The sequence below is a fragment of the Lepus europaeus genome, chromosome 1 (assembly GCF_033115175.1).
Source record: "Lepus europaeus isolate LE1 chromosome 1, mLepTim1.pri, whole genome shotgun sequence".
Taxonomy (NCBI): Eukaryota; Metazoa; Chordata; class Mammalia; order Lagomorpha; family Leporidae; genus Lepus; species Lepus europaeus.
In genome coordinates, this window is record NC_084827.1 from 101,869,988 (window position 1) to 101,890,521 (window position 20,534).

The 20,534-nt window shown below is 37.8% G+C and overlaps 1 protein-coding gene across 3 annotated transcripts in view; it reads left to right on the top strand.

The window, feature by feature from the left end:
- The window catches only part of MARCHF7 (membrane associated ring-CH-type finger 7), a 52,226-nt gene that overhangs the window by 18,965 nt on the left and 12,727 nt on the right, over window positions 1-20,534 (top strand). For 2 of the 3 annotated variants that reach the window (XM_062187237.1, XM_062187234.1), the window contains 4 exons: window positions 4,737-4,926; window positions 6,416-6,583; window positions 8,499-9,606; window positions 13,669-13,838. In XM_062187237.1, coding sequence (XP_062043221.1) covers window positions 4,737-4,926; window positions 6,416-6,583; window positions 8,499-9,606; window positions 13,669-13,838 — 1,636 coding nt within the window. Of the gene's footprint in view, window positions 1-4,736; window positions 4,927-5,617; window positions 5,677-6,415; window positions 6,584-8,498; window positions 9,607-13,668; window positions 13,839-20,534 lie in introns of those variants that run through there. The other variant, XM_062187239.1, reaches the window with a different exon arrangement.

Genomic DNA, 20,534 nt, shown 5'->3' on the forward strand with positions numbered 1-20,534 from the left:
GGAAGGCAGTGGAGGATGGCCCAAGTGCTTGGGCCCTGCACCCGCATGGGAGACCAGGATTAGCACCTGGCTCCTGGCTTCGGATAAGCGCGGTACGTGGCGGCCGTTGGAGGGTGAGCCAAAGGAAAAGGAAGACCTTTGTCTCTGTCTCTCTCTCACTGTCCACTCTGCCTGTCAAAAAAAAAAAACAAAGTATTTTATATCACTCTTGTTTCCTCCAACATAGAATGGTCATAGTAATAATGACTTCTTCATGCAGTTATTGTTAAGATCGATTTGAAGAAATAATATATGTGAAGTACTTGGAACAGTAGTTTGTGAAACATAGTAAAGGTTGAGATGTTACAATTAATATAATTATGATGATTATGTCTTCCGTTATATTTTCTAGCTTTGTGTTGCTTTACGTAGGTAATATCCTAGGGAGATAGTATCATGCTGTCTGAGTATTTAAATTATATATTGCAAATGCTAATTTTATTTGACAGGCTTACTGTTACTTAGCAAAAGTATTTATTGAATGAAAGAGACCTAAATGTCAAAAGTAGCATTTTTTAAAAAATTACTGAAACTTTCATGTAACTGTCCCAAGCTGTAAAAACTCCCTCCTTATACCAGGCAGTTAGTGAAGCTGAAACTTCAACAAAGTGTGTCAGGGCTAGGACATGCTACATTGATTTCAGTTTTGTTGTGGATTAAATAATATAGAAATGTCTTTTTTAATAGCAGTTGACATTTTTCACTTTTAAGTTTAGCTGACAGATGCTTGCATCATTTTTTAGGTAAGGATCTAAAATCTGTAGACATAAATGATTTTCTGTACTTTAATTAGTATGTAATATATTTGAGCTTAAAACCAAAGCCAGCATTGTGGTGCAGCAGGTTAAGGCACTGCTTGCAACTCCAGCATCATTATAATTTGATAGCTGAAAAAGTATAATCATTATGTGTAGTAGTAAGAAAAATTCTAGATTATTTTGAAAAGAATTTTTAGTTCTTTAGATTCAGTGTTAAAAGTGTCCTATGAATATGTACATTTTTGTGTTACTTTTGTATATTTTTCTGTAGTTTAAACAACCACTGGTCCAATGTTACTTGTTACTTTTTTTACTTCGTAGGAGAATTTGTTACTTTTAATATGAAATAATAAAACAGGAGGCTTTTTTTATGAAACAGTGATTTTTTTTTTGTAACTCTATATAAAAGTAGTTTTGAAGGAATTAAGTAAATATATGTAAGTGTGTGTGTGCACGTATACAGTTAAGAAAAAAGACTGAGAATGTGTCTAGATTGTACCCTTGATAGATTCTACATAAACCCTGAAGTGTTTCAGAAGTTAAACTTGAACTCTTCTTTGGATATTAAGAATATCACAGGAAAGCATAGCCAGCTCTGTAATGTGTGTGTGTTACTCATAAGGAAAAGAAGCAGCAAAGTACGATGATTGGTCAAAAAGTGGACAGTGAAATGATAAAGTGGGTAGTGTCCTCAGTTAACATACCTCCTGTTAATATATGCTTAGTGAAACTTTGTCTTAGTAAACTTGTTAAGTAAAGGCCATAATGCCAAAATATAGCTCAGCACAAACAGTTCTTTACAATTTTCTGAATACTTACCTTTCTGGTAGTCTTCTCTTAATCCAGAGACTATACTTGTCTTGAGAGTTAGATTCCCAAGTCCTTCCATCTTCTATAAGTATAAGGTTTCTTACCTAGATTTCTCAAAGTTGGCATGAATGGACCCATATACCCCTAAGATTGGCTGTTGTCTTTTCTCATGAAAATTAAGAGCACCACCCATTCTGATTAGAATCTAGAATATAGGTTTCTTCCACATTAGTGTGATGATGAATCCTCTACCACATGAATATCTGAAACAATGAAAAGTTCGAAGCTCCAAGTTGTTGCTTTGGCTAAGGTAAAATTTTGATCTGGAAAATTTTCAAAGTAGGATTCATCACAGGAAAGGGGTTCATGGAAATAATAGCCTAAGAAAAACATGTCATTCTCTGCTTGCTTCAGTTATTGGGCGTTACATGGTTTCCCTTGATTAAGTGTTTCCTAGGAGATAAGATGGATTACATTTGCAATGATCATTAATTCTTTTTCAAAAAAATAGTTTATTGAGTTATATTTTCACATACCATACAGTTTGCCCATTTAAAATGTATAGTTAATTGATTTTTAGTTTTCACAAAGTTGTATACAGTTTCTGCACTTATTTCAAGGAGAAACCTTAAATCTTTAGCTGTCACAGTACCAACTCCATCCCCTTTTCCCCTAGCTGGTGCTAAGCAACCATTAATTGCATTGTTTCTATAAATTTCCCAAATTTGAGCTTTCATATGTGAGTGGAAAGATAGTTTTTAATGACAAGCTGTTTTCACTGTTATCTATCTATAAGTTTTTTTATTTATTTATTTGAAAGGCAGAGATAGGGAGGGCAGGAAGGACACACACGCACACACACACACAGATATTTCTCTTAGCCGATTCATTCCCCAGAAGGCTGTAACCACCAGGGCTGGACCCAGCTGAAGCCAGAGCCTGGAACTCCATCCATGCCTCCCACATGAGTGCCAGGAACCCAAGTACTTGGACCATCATTCACTGCTTTCCCAGGTACATTGGCACAGAGCTGGATAGAAGTGGAGCAACTAGGACTAGAACCGGCATTCTTATGGGATGCTGGCATTTCAGGTGGCAGCTTAACCTGCTGTACCACAACACTGGACCCTGTAGTCAGTATTTTTAATAAATGACTTAGCCATTGCATAAAAAATGTGAAGTGATTTTACATTTTTTCTTCATTTCTCACATCTCTAGTTATCTTTAATAGTTGCTGTCTATTCCCATCATTTTTGTCATGGGAACTTCTCTTACTAGTCCAGTGGCTTACTGGTTGTTTTTCCTACTTTGTGTTCATTCTACCCATTTTATCTCCCACGCTATTCTAAGTGTCTTTCTTTAAAGTTGTTAATCTGATGTCTTTTAAGTATTGGGAGTAAATTAAATGCCCTTTTTAAAATTCAAAACAGGTTTATGCTACTGGAACCCTGTCTTGACCACGGATCTCTACTCCATCCCTACTCAGCTTGAAGAATTCAGCTTCAGTCTCTGATCAAACCCCTGACAGCAGCCAGGGTTTCCATAAGCAGAGGGAGGAAATGAAGGAGGTCAGGACTAGAAGCGGGCCAGACAGGACTCTTGATTTCCTGTTTCTCCCTTTGTCTTTTTGACCATCTTTTCCACCCTGGGCAATGTCTCTAATATTTCCTTTTATCCTCATAAACATGGCGCTCCTATTTCTACCATGTATAATTAACTTATTCCAAAGATCCTCGAAGAGGGAATGGCTGCTGTATCCCAAGCAATCGTGCAGGAACACAAGACTGCTCTTCAGTCAGTTTGGTCCAGAATATAGATAACCTCGTCCTGTGTCAATGCTTCTTATCAGCAGGAAGTAGCCAGAAAGAAACTGGTGCCCCATCTCCTTTTCTATACTCAGAGTCAGGATTGATAGAACAAGGACATAAGCCTCAGCCATTTTAGGTTCTTGTTACCCTTGCCTTCTATCAAGAGACCAGTTCAATCTCATACCCCGTATTGTTCCCCACCCCACCCACAACTGTCTTCCCCAGGTTTGGGAGCCAGTGAACCAAACTTGAAAAACTAGCATGGAGAAGCTTACCCCCACCTACAGCCCTCCACCCCAACCCCTAGCCCACCTAAGACATAAAAAAGCTCAGCCTACTGGGGTCTGTGCCCACCAGCAGTTGGTTACCTATCTTCTGGACCCTCTGCCACGTGTTGGATCTATGTACACACTGGCAGTTGGTCCACCTATGCAAGTTTATTTTTTCTGAATAAATTCTGTCTAGCTGCCCCCCAAAAAAAGGGGGGGGGGACAGGTTTAGGTAGTATTTGCTATTTCAGATATCCTACTGGTCAAAAGTGACATCTAAAGGTTTATTTTACTTAAGACTTTTTTGATTTTGCTCTCTGGCATCCAAAAGTCTTACTACCACTGGCCTGTCAGATAAGATACCTAAATACCCTGATAATTTCACATAAAACAGTTTTGTTCTGAAAATACCTAGTAAGTTTTATTTCTTAGAGTGGCTCCAATTTATTGAGTCTCCACGAAGTATTCGTTAGAGAGGGCTTGTAAGGCCAACTTTAGTGCTAAGCTGAAGAGTGCTGTATTCAATTTCTAAAATATTCCCTGGGCCAAATATTGGTGAAATCCCAGTCTAGCCTTTTTCTGTTTTTCAACGGTGCATCTTAATAGTTTTCCATATACATACAAAGTTTATTCTTCAGTGTTACCATGATCAAATACATTCCCTGAATGCATGCAATGTCCTTCTCATAATTGAAGTCTGAAGACAGTGTAAGTAGTAGTGTATTAGAAGAAATCCAGTGACAGAGTAGTTTGTACATCTTTTCATAATGGTTGTTTGACACCCTTTAGTGTTCAGCTAAATGTTTATGTGTACTTACAAGGAATACTTAGTCTCAGCCAGAATGAAAACCTAGCAAAGTATGAATCATAATAATAGATAGTAAAGGGACCGATGGCCAAAGGGAACAAAGATTAAGAAAAAACCGTAAAGGGGAAGAATTGATACGTGTGAGGAATAAACCAGCCTTAGGAATTTACTAAAGCATTGCTACTTAATTTAATATTGAATGCAAGCACTTTTTTGTTTCACTAAAAATTTTTTTGACTTCCAGTCTGCATCAGCATCTGCATCACCATTTCAATCCACATGGTATAGTGAGTCTGAGTTAACTCAGGGAGCACGCTCAAGATCGCAGAACCAACAACGAGATCATGATTCAAAAAGACCTAAACTTTCCTGTACAAACTGTACATCTACCTCAGCTGCAAGAAATGTTGGAAATGGTTTAAATACAGTATCAGGTAAGAAATTTCTGTAAGAGTCACTGTAAATGTACTTTGTACCAAAGCCCCTTACCTAAGATGTAGCATCATTGTGCTTAAGTTTGGGATGAAACAGGTAGAGTGCATGAAAGACAATGAGTCAGAAATGTAGTACAGTTTCCAAAATCTTACTTTAAACTACTACTCGAACTAAATTAACTTTCCTTTTGCATTTTGCTCTGTATTTGGCACTAATGTCCTACACAGAATAATATTATTAGACTTTAATTAGATTTTAAACTGGTATATATGATAATAAAATGATAAAAGCAATTTTGATTATAGTGGGAGATGAATTTTTAAAATATTACTAGGAAATCCAAATCTCATGTATGTTGCAAATATTTCCTAGGAATATTTGTAAATGATAAGCATTTTGGTATATTATACTTATTTTCAAAAAATACGGAAACTCTTCAATTAAAAAAAAATTGCTGATACTCCAGTAGAGTTCTATGCAAGGAATTAGTGTTCTAACTAGATGATTGGCATTGTGCAAATGACTTAACCACTTCCCCCTTAGTTATACTTCTCAAATGAAATGTTAGCCAGTGCTTGAAATATTTTTAAAGGGAGACAAAACTGATGATAACAGTTGGAGATAAAATTCTTAAAATGTGTATGTATTACCAATTGAATTAGTGTAAGCGATTCCTTTCTATTTTGATAGGCAGGACCACCATGGGAAAGACACTGCCCATCTGAAGGATATTAAGAGTAGTGTGATGGGTAAGAGCAGACTGACCTTAACTTTGTAGACAAATACTACTGTGCAGAGATATTTTTGTTCTCTTCTGCTATGTGAAAGATTAGTATAAAATACACTGGGCCACTTCTCTTAATGAAGAGGAATTTTTAAGGCTATTGGGACTAGGAAAAGAAGAGCCAAAATTTCAAGATAAATAGTAAGAGGAAAAGAAGTTTGAGACTTTATTATTAAGTGAAATCATATCTAATAAAATTTAGATAATCATAACAGTGTATTAGTTTTTAGAATACAGTGAGCCAAATGTGGTAGTAGTAAACATATTTTTGATAAAATTGTATTACAACATACAAAGCATCTTCCATTTGATTTTGGTCATGACAATACTACCACATCACTCATTGACTTTGTGAAATTCTGCATCTTTGGCAAGACTTAGTTTTGCTTTGTAGTTACTTTATATCTATTTACATTGTATGGTCAGATTTTTATGGGGAAGTGACTAAGACATTAACATCTTTTAGGGTGGGTAGATTTTAGTGTCAATAATTGGGTAGGAAATTATTTTAGAAGTGGTTAGTTTATTAGTGAACATGTTTGTTGTGTTTTTTTTTTGTTTTTTCGCTAAATTTTACTTCGGATTGGCAATATGTAACTGGGAATTCCTGTTATAAAAATAAACTTGCTTTGTGTTGCTGAAGATGTATTACCATCACAAACCTTAAATTTTCTTTGAAATAAGTTTTCTTCAATTATTTTAAGATTCTTCTTGGAGGCATAGTCAAGTCCCCAGGTCTTCATCAGTGGTACTTGGGTCGTTTGGAACAGACTTAATGAGAGAGAGGAGAGATTTGGAGAGAAGAACGGATTCCTCTATTAGTAATCTTATGGATTATAGTCACCGAAGTGGTGATTTTACAACTTCATCATGTATGTATAAACCACCTTATTAAGTGTAGCTCATCTAATGTTGTTACATTTTCTTCTTTATTCATGTTGTTAAAATAGCAATACAAAGGAATAAATGAAGTGAATCTTACATCCAGATGAAGATTTCAGAATACTGTGATAGGTTTCAGATACCTTATTTGATGTTATGCATTAAAAAAAGTAAATAGTTAAAAATAAAACAGATGTACATGAGTGTCTAGATTTTGCTTTTAAAATTGTTTACTTGCATTTTTCCCTGAGGAATGTACTTGATATGTTATATAAAGTATATGCTGTGTAAAGTCTGCTAAATATGGCTGTTACATAATTTGCTTGGGATATAGTTCAATAAATAATTAAATTCTGAAATAACCAAATGTTGAAAATAAATACTCAGTTAAATTTTGAAATAACTGAAGGTTGAAATCATCCTCTTAAGGCATAATTTAGAAATACTTTTAATATTACAAGAGCACCTTCATTGTCATTAAGTTGGTCTAAAGAACCACACAATTTTCCATCAAAGTACATAACTTTAAGATTTCCAAAAGTAAGCATCATAAAGCTATCCTAAGTAACTGAAGAAAGAAGTGCTAATTGAAGTTCAGTAATATAGTAGACAAAGTGGAATTTGTTTTACATGAAGAAAATGATTTTGTTTTTAAAGGTTTAAGTTATTTTGGAGTAAGACTTTAAAACAAATGAAAACATATTTGTATGTGCTTGGCTTTGGTAGAGGAGGTTTAATAGTATCATTAGCTTCTAGATATTTTGGAATATAAAAGTATAGGAAAGAAATAAGATTTACACTCTAATAGTTTTATCTGTTCATGAGGCTCCATGTATTGTTATAATAGAGGCGTAGCTATTACATTAAAAGTATGGATATCTTCATCACAAAGGAATCTGAGTGTTTTCTCACTCCATTTGAAGACTCAAACACCAGTTATGGTACGCTTTGAAAAATGCAGATGCCGTGCTCGCTTCGGTAGCACATATACTATCTCCTTAAAAACCCCCGGCCTCAACCGGACTGCGCGCTCAGCCCTCTGCCTCTCTGCTGAGCCGCCCGCCTGGCCTGGTCTGGTGTAATCTCTCCACTCAACATGTAACCTCGCTCCTTCCGCTCCTCCCCCCTGCCCCTAGTCTCTCAGGCTCTATCTGGAGAGGTGCCCATCCGTCCTTACGGATGTCCCTTCCCTAATAAACCTTGCTATTTTACCTCCCACTAAAAAAAAAAAAAGAAAGAAAGAAAAATGCAGATGCCAGTGCTATATTCTGATTCATATCTCCCAATCCATATGCTATAGTATATTTAACGAGAAAGCAGAAATAAGAACCACTGTTGTTAAGATAGAAGATTGGAAAAATTACGGTTGGGGAAAAAAAAGATTGGAAAAACTTTTAACTGTTAGCAAGATTTGCCATAAAATTATAAGCATTTAGTATTTACATAAAATCACTTTTATACTTATTTCCATTAATAAGAAAAATCTCCAAAACAGTCTCCCTAGGATGGTATTGCTTTCAGTCATTTTAAGAACCATTTACATTGTATTATTTAGATTATTTAAAATTCTCTGTTTAGATATTTAATCTACCACATTTATTTCTGATTAATTTTCAACTGTTTATCTTCATCAGCTCTCTGCTTTTTAAAAGTTCATGATACATTTCTTTCTTTTGAATTTGTAGTATTGACTTTATATAGCAGTACTGGATTTTACCAGTGTGACTAGGTAGATAAAATACATTTGTGTTTTTCTATAATCATAGCTAAATCCTATACTTAAAATGTAACAGTACACACTTTGAATCTAATGTTTCATTTTGACAATAATTAGTAGTTAATATATGCAAGTTTAATGAGATTTATTTCCTATAATTGGTTACTCTTCCTTCCTTTCAAAAATAGATGCTCAAGACAGAGTTCCTTCTTCATATTCACAGGGAGCAAGACCAAAAGAGAACTCACTGAGCGCTTTACAGTTGAATACATCGTCCGCAAACCACCACCAGTTGCCTTCTGAACATCAAACCATACCAAGTTCTAGGGACTACAGCAGAAATTCTTTTAGGTCACATTTTTCTTCAAGAGAATCAGAATCTCCCCGAAGCAGTACACAGTCTGGATTTTCTTTTATTCCAAGCAGAGATGAAACTCCAACTATAAGCAGTTCAGAAAGGGTTGGTTCATCTCAAAGATCATTTCAAGAATCTTCTGACAATGAAGGTAGGCGTACAACGAGGAGATTGCTATCACGTATAGCTTCTAGTATGTCATCTACATTTTTTTCAAGAAGATCTAGTCAGGATTCCTTGAATACAAGGTCATTGAGTTCTGAAAACTCTTATATGTCTCCAAGAATTTTGACAACTTCACAATCTCGTAGTATTGCAACATCTACTTCTGAAGTTCCTGATAATAGGTCGTCTGAAGCTCCTCAGGGATTTCGATTTCTTAGGCGAAGATGGGGTTTGTCATCTCTTAGCCAAAATCATAGCTCTGAACCAGATTCAGAAAATTTTAACCAAGAATCTGAAGGTAGAAATACAGGACCGTGGTTATCTTCCTCATTTAGAAATAGATGTACTCCCTTGTTCTCTAGAAGGAGGCGAGAAGGAAGAGATGAATCTTCAAGGATATCTACCTCTGATATACCATCTAGGTCTCATATTTTTAGGAGAGAATCAAATGAAGTAGTTCACCTGGAAGCACAGAATGATCCTCTTGGGGCTGCTGGCAACAGACCACAAGCAACTGCAGCATCGAGCAGTGCTACCACAGGTGGCTCTACATCAGATTCTACTCAAAGTGGAAGAAATACTGGCATAACAGGGATTCTTCCTGGTTCTTTATTCCGATTTGCAGTCCCTCCGTCACTTGGAAGTAACTTGACTGACAATGTTATGATCACTGTAGATATTATTCCTTCAGGTTGGAATTCAGCTGATGGGAAAAGTGAAAAAACTAAAAGTGCATCTTCCAGAGATCCAGAAAGACTGCAGAAAATTAAAGAGAGGTAAATTTTGAATAACCTGTTTTAAGCCTATAAAGCAAGAATGGATTAAAGAAGAACTCTTTCTTTTTTTTTTGACAGGCAGAGTGGACAGTGAGAGAGAGACAGAGAGAGACAGAGTGAAAGGTCTTCCTTTGCCGTTGGTTCACCCTCCAATGGCTGCTGCGGCTGGCGCACTTTGGCCGACGCACTGCACTGATCCGAAGCCAGGAGCCACGTGCTTCTGGTCTCCCATGGGGTGCAAGGCCCAGACACTTGGGCCATCCTCCACTGCACTCCCGCACCAGAGCAGAAAGAAGAACTCTTTCTAAAGTGACTTCTTAGAATATATGCTGAACTTTCTTTCTGTCATATTTATATCTAACATGATGTTAGTGTCTCACCCAGAGATAAATGGATGAACATTTTCAATTGAGGCAGGCACTGGGGTTGTGAATGCATCAAGAAATAATCTAAAGGTCATTTTTAACCAACTTTGGATATATACACATACAACAACAAAAATCTTAGTCTCTTACTCTATCCTTTGGTAGACTAATGCTAAGCGGGATTGGTAAAAGAAGTCAAGTCATCGTGGATTATCACTACATCTGTTTTAGCCTTTAGTAACATGATCTATTTGCCATTTATTTTTTTTATTTCTAAGTGCAAATCTTTTTAAAGATTGGGGCTGGCATTGTGGCATAGCAGGTAAAGCCACCACCTATGATGCCAGGTGCCAGTTCATTTCTCATCTGCTCCACTGCTGATCCAGCTTCCTTTTCATGCCTCTGGGAAAAGCAGTAGAGCATGGCCCAAGTGGTTGGGCCCCTGCCCAGACGTGGGAAACCTGGAAGAAGCTCCTGGCTCATGGTTTTGGTCTGGCCCAGCCCTGGCCCTTATGGCCATTCTGAGCTTGAAACAGCAGATTGTAGATCTGTGTCTGTCTCTGTAACTGTGCCTTTTAAGTAAATAAATCTTAAAAGTTTGAAGGGCAGAGAGGGAAAGAGGCAGATCTCCTATCTTGTCACTCTCCAGATGCTCAAAACAGCTGGGTTTAGACCAGGAACTGAATCTGAATCTCAATGTAAATGGCAAGGAACATGACTTGAGCCATCGAGTGCTGTCCCTCGGGGTGTGTGTGAGCAGGAAACTGGAGTCAAGAGTGGATCTGGGACTTGAAACCAGGCCCTCCTGTGTGGGATGTGGGTATCCTAAGTGGCATTATACCATTGTGTAAGATGCCTGCCCTACCTCATATCTTTTTTCTTTTTTTAAGATTTATTTATTATTTGAAAGAATTAGAGGAAAAGACAGAAAGATCTTCCATCTGCTGGTTAACTCCCCAAATGACTGCAATGGCCAGGGTAGGCCAGGCTGAAACCAGAAGCCAGAAGCTTCTGGGTCACCTACAAAAAGTACAGAGGCACAAAGACTTGGGCCCTCTTCCGCTGCTTTCCCAGGTGCATTAACAGGCAGCTGGATTAGAAGTGGAGAAGCTGGGACTCAACTGGTGCCCGTATAGGATTTCGGCACTGCAGACGGTGGCTTGACCTGCTGCACTGCAGTGCTGGCCCCTACCTTGTATTTTATGGAATGAAAAAAAATCAGAATATTGAATATTCCTTATATTAAGATTATTTGACAGAAATACCAGTTAAATTCAGGCATTAGAATGTTTTCATAAAAACATCTTTCGGGGGACCACAGCTGTGGTGCAGTGGGTTAAAGCGCTGGCATCCCATATGGGTGCTGGTTCTTTTCCTGGCTGCTCCTCTTCCAATCCCGCTCTCTGCTATGGCCTGGGAAAGCAGAAGATGGCCCAAGTTTTTGGGTCCCTGCACCCACGTGGCTTCTGATCGGCACAGCTCCACCCATTGTGGCCATCTGGGGAGTGAACCAGCAAATGGAAGACCTTTCTCTCTGTCTCTACCTCTCTGTAACACTGTCTTTCAAATAAATAAAATTTAAAAGAAAAATCTTTTGTAGAATTAAATTTTATGTAAAACTCACTGGTAAGAGTGAGAATATAGAAAACAAAGGCAAAGAAGATGAATGACCAGTTTTTATTCCCTACTTGGTTGGTTATTTTATCATATTAATATAGTTCCAGGGTATTAGAATAACTTTTTTGCTTAAATGTGAAGAAAAGACATTAAAGTTGGAGAGTGTTTTTTCACACTCATTCCCCAACAGTTTCTTTTTTCTTTTTTTAAAGATTTGTTTCATTTATTTGACAGAGCTACAGGGGCGGGGAGAGGTCTTCCATCTTCTGGTTTATTCCTCAAATAGCCGTAATGGTTGGAGTTGAGCCAGTGTGAAGCCAGGAGCCAAGAGCTTCTTCTGGGTCTCCCACATAGGTGCAGTGGCCCAAGGACTTGGGCCATCTGCTGCTTTCCCAGGCCATAGCAGAGAGCTGGATTGGAAATGGAGCAGCTGGCACTTGAACCGGCACCAATATAGGGTGCTGGCCCCTGTAGAGTGGTTTTTTTAAAAATATTTTTCGATAAAATGCCTAATAGAATTATTGAGAGACAGAGTTATGATTAATTTTGGATATTTTTATGCTTTAATGAAATATTTGCTTCCAACTCTGGTGATAAAGGAAGCTTGACATGTTTTCTGTGATGTTGGGCATCAGGATTCTATATTCCCATTTTGCCTTCTACAGCATAGATTTTACCTTTAGGCTGTTCTCTTCATGATTTTAAGCTCAATATTTTTGCTTTCTTTTAAAAGATTTGCTCTACCTTGGTAGAGTTAGCTTTAATGGTTGTTTATTATAGCAACTCCATCTGATTATAACCTGTCTGCTGAGGAATGTAGTAAATAATACCTTTTCCTGCTGTCAGGCTTAGGGAAATATGAGTGCAGTAGTGTAAGCAGGGGCAAAACATGAGCTTTGTGATCTTTAAAGAAAAACAGATAAAACCAACAAAACTGTGTTTGGTTAGAGTTTTTAAAAATAGCACTCACTGAATTTTTTTTGCCATAGAGTTTGTGTGTGTATGTGTGTATATTCTTTTATTGTATTTTGTCTCACACATGAAGATTTTAAGAATTACACAGTAAAATTAATTAGGATATATAAAATTGAATCTGCCACATAAAATTCAATTGAATTTATGAAGTGAAGAAAAGTAAAGACATAAATACCATGTTTTCAGTCTTTCAAAATATTTGTGCCTAACTTCATGTCTCTGATTAAGCTTAAGCATGAAAGTCACCCAACAGCTGTGTTTTAGTTTGTATCTTTCCACAAATCTTTTGTTAAGTTTATTTAGGAATCCATGTAATTCAAGTTCTATTTCATTAGCAGTTCAGCATTCACTATTATTAAATTACTGAGTGCCATATTCATGCCAGCTGTGGACCAACAAAGTAGGGATTTTAACACGAGTACTGTGCTTTCTACATAACTATTGTTCCTGTGTTTAAATTAATCAGTTCAAATTGACCTGTAAAGTAGAGGACAGAGGTTAGTGGAAATAGTTTTCACACGTCAAAATCCTACGTTATAGAAATCAGGATGATTTAATAAGATTGCTGGGGCTGAAGTGAAGGGACTATTAAAAAGTCTAATCTTTAATTTTTTGCTGTGATCTAATAAAAAAAAAAAGTTGGTAAGTTGAAATATGGTTCTGATAACATCCAAAGGAGAAACTGTAGATCAAGATGTATTTAGTTCAACTATAGAGTCGTTAAGTTGGGAGGTAGGGGACAAAAGTGATGAGTAGATGTTAATCTTTATAATGTTGGACTTGAAGTAGTCTGAGATACTATAGAAATTGTTTCTTAGGTGTACTTAACAGTGAAAAATACAGAACTTAAGCGCTGCTATGGAAGACAAAATAAAGTCACTTGAAGAAAACTGATAGAATAGTTTATTTACCTTTAAAATACTTACAGTTTTTCTTCTCAGTGACATGGCTTTTCATGGTGGTTGCTATTTGTTGTTACTTTTTGCTTTTCTACTCACTGTGTAAGTAGGAATAACAAGAGCATCTTGGGATTTTATATGATGGTAAATAATCAACCAGGATGAGTTATAATAGCTCTGTTTGGAAAATGTGCTTTCTTTTCCAGCCTCCTGTTAGAGGACTCTGAAGAAGAAGAAGGTGACTTATGTAGAATTTGTCAGATGGCAGCTGCATCATCATCTAATTTACTGATAGAGCCATGCAAGTGCACTGGAAGTTTACAGTATGTCCACCAAGAGTGTATGAAAAAGTGGTTACAGGCCAAAATTAACTCCGGTAAGTTTTACCTTTGTGTTTTGTTTTCAGAATTTTTCTAAGAGATGCATATATATATGCATTTTGGCTGATAAATTTGTAATAATTTATTGATTATTAAATTTAGACTCATCAAAACACCTTGATCATTTTTGAAGTCCAAACAAAAGCATTAAACAGTAATCTTGTTTCATAAATTTGTTGCTATTTCCCAAATTTTATTATCCTACAAACTACTTCATACATTGTATAATTGTATTTTTGATTGATCATCCTTATATCATGCAAAATTCTTTTGCATATCATGAAAAATCCTTTTGAATCGCAAAAATGACAGTGTTTGTCTGCTTTGTGTCCTTAGAAAGAAAATTGCTTCTGATGCTGTTTGTTATCTGGCAGATTAGGATTCATCTATTGTAGATGTTCAGTTCATTGAGGACCTGTTATAGAGCCAGGTACAATTTCATGTGTGGGATATAGCACAGTAAACAAGACAGACAAGGCATTGGCTTACAGGTTATTAGGCGAATGCCTTTCTGAGGTGAGGACTTTCATGCTGATCAATAAGGGATTAGCTATTCTTAAATAATAGGAAGAACATTCTGGCAGAGTGAACAGTGGTGCAAAGATTTTTTTCTTTAAGATTCACTTCTTTATTGTAAAAACAATGATAGAAATCTTCCACCTGCCGGTTCACTCCCCAGATGACTGTGATGGGCAGCTCTGGGCTTGGCCAGAGCAAGAAGCTTCTTTCAAGCCTCCCACATGGATGGCAGGGTCCCAAGCACTTGAATCAGCTTCCACTGCTTTTCCCAGGCCATTAGCAGGGAGCTGCATTGAAAGTGGAGCACCCAGGACATGAACTGGCATTCATATGGAATATTGGCATTGTAGGCGACAGTTTTACCCACTGTGCTAGAACGCCAGCCTCTAATGCAGACTTCAAAGTGGGAATGAGTTAAGTGTATTTGTGACACTGAATGATGCACAGTGTGGCTGGTACATAATTAGTGGGTGAGGGGAAGGAGTGATACAGTTGAGATGAGAGATTAGCAGAGGCTAGCTCATGGAAGAATTTTATAGCCAAGGTCCAAAGCTTAGATTTTCATCTAAGTGTGATGTGAGGGCACTGAAGTGGGGGTTGGGGGAGAAGCAGTGTAGGGAGCACTGGAAGCTGGATGTGATGTGTTCTTAGTGATAGTTGGCTGAACTATACAGAACGGATTAGTGGGAGCAGGGAGACCAACTAGAAGTCTATTATATTATAGTAGTGCTTCTTTGAGTTGCTGTTAGTGACAATAGAAATGGATTTTTCCTTGTTTTGGAGGTGGATTCTTATAGGACTTGCCAATGGATTCGATGTGGTATAGTGTAGAAGGAACATGATAGGGAAATTAATGTTTTTTTCCTTAAGAAGCTAAGTGAATGGTAGTGCCTTTTACTGAAATAAGGAAGCTGGAAATGGGATAGGTTTTGCACATGCTATATTTGAACTTACTATTTATTAGATGACCATAAATGTTACATAGTCTGTTAGCTGGACAGGCCTGGTATTTTGGGAGAAATCTTGGGAATTATGAAAATGGAAGTAACAATTGAAGCTTTGGAACTAAACAAGGTCAACTAGAAGAAGATCACATATCAAAGAAATAGACCCAGGACACAGCCCTGTAGCACCTAAACATTTAGTGAGAGGGGAAAAGAAGATTTAAAGTGCAGACTCCACATGCAGTGAGATAGGAAAAAGGTAAGAAAATGTTATATTGTACAAGTTAAAAGAATGAAATATTTTAAGGAAGGTGTGAACAACTCTGTACCTCTGAGAAGTAAGATAATAATAAAGAAAATGATGATTGGATTTGATAGCATGGATATCCTTGATGGCTTCTATCTCTGTGAAGTGGATTCATAAGCCTAGTAAGACTGGATTAAGAAGAAAAGTGAGGTAAAAAGGGGGGCCCCAACTTAGGCCCCTCTTTCAACAAACTTTATTGTCAGTGAATTTAGAGATGGGGGCAGAAATTAGAGAGTTTTGTGGGTTCAAAGGACGTTTTATTTGGGAGTATGAAACTTTAAGGCTTTTTAAAAAAGATTTATTTATTTGAAAGGCAGAGTTACAGAGACAGAAGGAGAGATGGATATCTTTAATCTACTGGTTCATTCTCAAATGGCAGTGACAGCAGAGGCTGGAACTCTATCCACATATCCCACATAGGTAGCAGAGACCCAAGCACTTGGGCCATCTCCTCCTGTTGCTTTCCCAGGCACATTAGCCAAGGAACTGGGGAAGCAGAGCAGCTGGGACTCAAACCAGTACTCATATAATGCCTGCATTGCAGGCCATGGCTTAACTTGCTACACTACTGCACAAATAGACACAGTCAGAGAGCTCCTATCTCTAGGTTCACTCCCCAGATGCTCTCAGTGACCAGGGCCAAAGTGGGGAACACAATACTGGTTTCTGTGGGTGGCAGGTACCCAATTACCTGAGCCATCACTGCTGCTTTCTAGGATCAGCATTGATGGGAACTTGGAGCTAGGACTAGAGGTTGCAGTATGACATCCAGGCACTCCAGTGTGGGATGTGGCTGTCTTAACTGCCAGGCTTAATGTCTACTCCTAGACATGTTTTTGAGAGATCAGGAAGAGGAAAAACTAAGGAAAGAAAGAAAAAGAAGGGATCCAGAGCACTGGTTGACTACTTAACCTTTCGATAGGATAAAGGACATTTCACCTGCAGATAGCTATAGATGCAAGTTGTGGATCAGTTGTTACATTGATGGGAAGATGCATAGCTTCTTATATAGTTGGTTCTCTTTTCTTAAAAACAAATTTAGCTGATTAGGACAAGTTAGGAGGTTTTGAGGTATAAGGAAAATAACATAAGGATTTATAAGGGTACTTCAAAAGTTTGAGGAAAAATGGAAATTTACTAAGTTTATTTTGGTGCAGAAGACATTTTGAAATCTAAGCATAGTTTTTTCATAATATGCATCTTCCAGTAACTTTGAAAACTCCTATGGTAGGATTTCCAGGTCATATTAGTGTCTGTAAAAGTGATTTTAAATTGAGACACATGCATTTTTTTTTTTCAAAGCACTTTTCAGAAACATGGATACAGATAAGCATTGGTGTTTGGTGGACTTGAGTCCTTTGCCAAGAAAATGTCATAGAGTTAAGAGTGTAAAGACATGATTGTGGTGATTATAGGAAATTAAAATCAGGAAGGTAGTAAGGACAGCAAATGTGCATGATGAAAAAGTTAGTATTTTTGAGACTCACTGATGATGCACACTTATCAGAGTGGGTAAGCTACAGTGGTAATTTGTAGTTACAAGAGGAAAGGTTGCTTAAAATACAGATTTCAGGGTAGTATAGTAAATTGTGACAAGATCAAGGGTATGACCCTACAATGGGTATCTGAGTGGGGGTGATACAGAATGCAAGGATATAGAGAAAGGACCCAAAGTGAATGGTCTGTATGGATGTTGAAATAAACACAAAATAAATTGGTAAGGGAGTAGAAATAAGTTGGTAAAGTCATTAATGATGAGGGAGTACTTAAGGTTTGAAAACAGAAAAGGGTGGGTGGGAGGTGTACCTATTTCTTGTTCCTGAGGTAAGAGAGACTGGAAAAACATGGCTGTCAGAGTATCTAATCAGTCAGGGGCACTGTGGTTTATACATAATGCTAAAAAAATACTGAGGGGGCCAGCATTGTGGTGTGACAGGTTAAGTTGCCACCTTCAATGCTGGCATCCCGTATGGGTATCTGCTTGTGTCCTGGCTGCTCCACTTCTGATCCAGCTCCCTGCTAATGGCCTGGGAAAAGCAGCAGAATATGACTCAAGTGTTTGGACCCATGACACACACATTGGAGACCTGAAGAAGCTCCTGGCTTCTGCTTGGCCCAGTGCTAGCTGTTGTGACCATCTGGGGAGTAGACCAACAGATGGAAGATATCTCCGTATCCCTCTTTCTCTGTAACTCTGACTTTCAAAATAAATAAATTTAAAAATAAACTTAAAAGTCCTACAGATTCCTTCATAATAGAATTAGTTTCCTACCTTGAAGAGAATAGAGAAATGAAAGAACAAGTTGGGCTTAGAATAGAGAAATGAGGGAGCAAGTCCTAGATCGCTTGCTGACAATAGCAATATTACATGAATACTTAGCAAACCGTTTCAACCATTAGATAACAACTTAAGAAAACATTTACCAGAAGGTCCAATGCCTTCTATAAATTTTAAGAATCATGTATTTGAAAACACCTCTTAAATATCTAACATGGTGTAGTTTGTTTAGCCAGTAAACTTAAGCACAACCATATAAAATGTTTTTAGTTTCTTTCTACCAACAAGTCTAAAACATATGATACACAGATTCAGGTCCCACAAATTAAAATGTATCTTTGATTGATTTTAGCAGCTTAAATTTATGGACAATCTTAACTATAAGCCATTTAAAATAAAACTCTTAATAAAATTTCCCCATGTGGACATACAATATGTACACACATATAATATAGCATAATAGACCAATATAGCAATTTTAATAATAGCTTTTAAAATCTTTAACTCTTTTTGTAGATTGCCAATTGATTTTTATGAAGGAATCTGTAGGATGCACAATTTAATCTTTAGACCTTATAAAAGAGATGGCTAACATTTTTCTGCAATAGCATAGCCAAAATAAGAACTTAAATAATAATCTCATAGCTAGATTCACTTTGCCATCAGCGAAGTATACAGTAAGTAGAAAAAACCTCCCTTTCAGACCAAAGGGAAAGAAAGTTTTAAAGTGAGAATATAATTTTCCTCATGGGCATTGTCTACCTTAGAAAAACTACTACAGAACATGTCTGTGACTATAGACTTGTAGTTCAGGCCACCGAAGATTAGAGATGGGACACGGGCACTCCCTTGACTTGCATCCTCTGGTCTGCTTTAACACAAACCAGGAGGAAAAGAAAGCTCGGCATCAGAAGCAATGGGTGGCAGGCCTATTAATGGCTGATCTGTACAGTGATCTGCCCTCAAGGAGACCCAACAGGCCAGTCCACTGCAGTGGCTTTCAATGTGGTAAGCCTGGGCTTCAGCAGAAGTCAGCTTGTGAAGAGCCCTGGCAGCTCTGCCAAGAGTTGGATCACTGGAAATGGACCTGCCCTGGAGTCGAAGGATGCCCAGGTCAGAGCCACAGATCTTATTGGCTCTAAGCTGAAAAGCCCTTCACTCAGCCCAACTTCCAAAGTGACCACTGCAGCTGAGCGGATGGTCAAGTAGGGTTAGCAACATTGCAGGCAGAACTGTAAATTTCTTGTTAGAGATGCCCCCTGCCTTTACCTGGCCAGCTCTCCTCCCAGGCCAGCCAAGTAATGAAAGTCAACAGAGTGCCTTCCCCTAGGAGGTTCACACCTCCCTTAGGATATACCCCATGTGAAGAGATAGATAGGTCTGGGCCTCTGAATTTACAAGGCCTAAAGCCCACCAGATTATTATCAAGCCCCTTCTATCAGGTTCTATTTGCCTCTCAATCAGAAAACTTACTTGTAGCTTAGACAGCACCTTTCTTAGCTCCTCTAATAATGACTCTGTCCTTTGTTCTAGGCCCTGTCTAGCGCACTTGGGCCTCATTCCTTTGTAATCATAACCTCTACTCTGCCACCAATGGCTCTACTCCCAACCTGTGTGTACTGATGGTCCTCTTCCCCACTTAATGCTGAATAATTGTTCAAACCTGGTAAATGCCACTCTTAGGATCATTGGTTACTATCCTCACTCTGTCTTTTATGACCTTGTCTAAATATGATCAGAGTCGGCGAACTTGGAAGGCTTCCATAGCCTTGGCAACTCATGACGACAGCCTAGGATGGTTACTGGCGCCATAAACTAGAGTGTCAATTTGTTGGGTCAACAACAGGAGCCACTGTGCACTTGTTCCTCATGTGGGATCTCTGTCCTTAATGTGCTGTACATTGTGATTTAATGCTATAACTAGTACTCAAACAGTATGTTTCACTTTGTGTTTCTATGTGGGTGCAAACTGTTGAAATCTTTATACTAAATTGATCTTATGTATATAAAGAGAATTGAAAATGAATCTGGATGCTAATAGAAGGGGAGAGGGAGCAGGAGAGGGGAGGGTTGCGGGTGGGAGGGAAGTTATGGGAGGGGGAAGCCATTGTAATCCATAAGCTGTACACTGGAAATTTATATTCATTAAATAAAAGTTAAAAAAAAAAAAGAATGAAAAAAAAATAAACTTAAAAGTCATGTTATTAGAAGAATTTACTGATATGTAGACCATGAATGCCACAGGATATAGTGGGAATGACTAATAGGGTAAGAAAGGTGGGAAACTAGGTAAGATTAGTAAATGTGCATGATTATGTGAGATTAAAGGTCTGATAATTATGGGCTGATGACATAGGCAAATATGTTGAGGTATAATGGCACTGATTTTTGTTCTCATAATCTGTGTGATGGGTATCTACTTAAATGTGATTGAACTGTTTTCTGCTGTTTCCAGTGATGTGGTGCAGGTATGGGCATAAGACTCATTTGGGATGTGAGGGAGGAAGCAGTTTGTTTTTTCTAAGCCTGGCTAAGCCCAAAGCTCTGTGATAATTCCATCTCACTTGCAACAGCTTATTTCTTGGCTATGCGGTATTGGTGGTAGCCACATAGGCTTTATCGTTCATTGCCCTAGGGTTTAAGA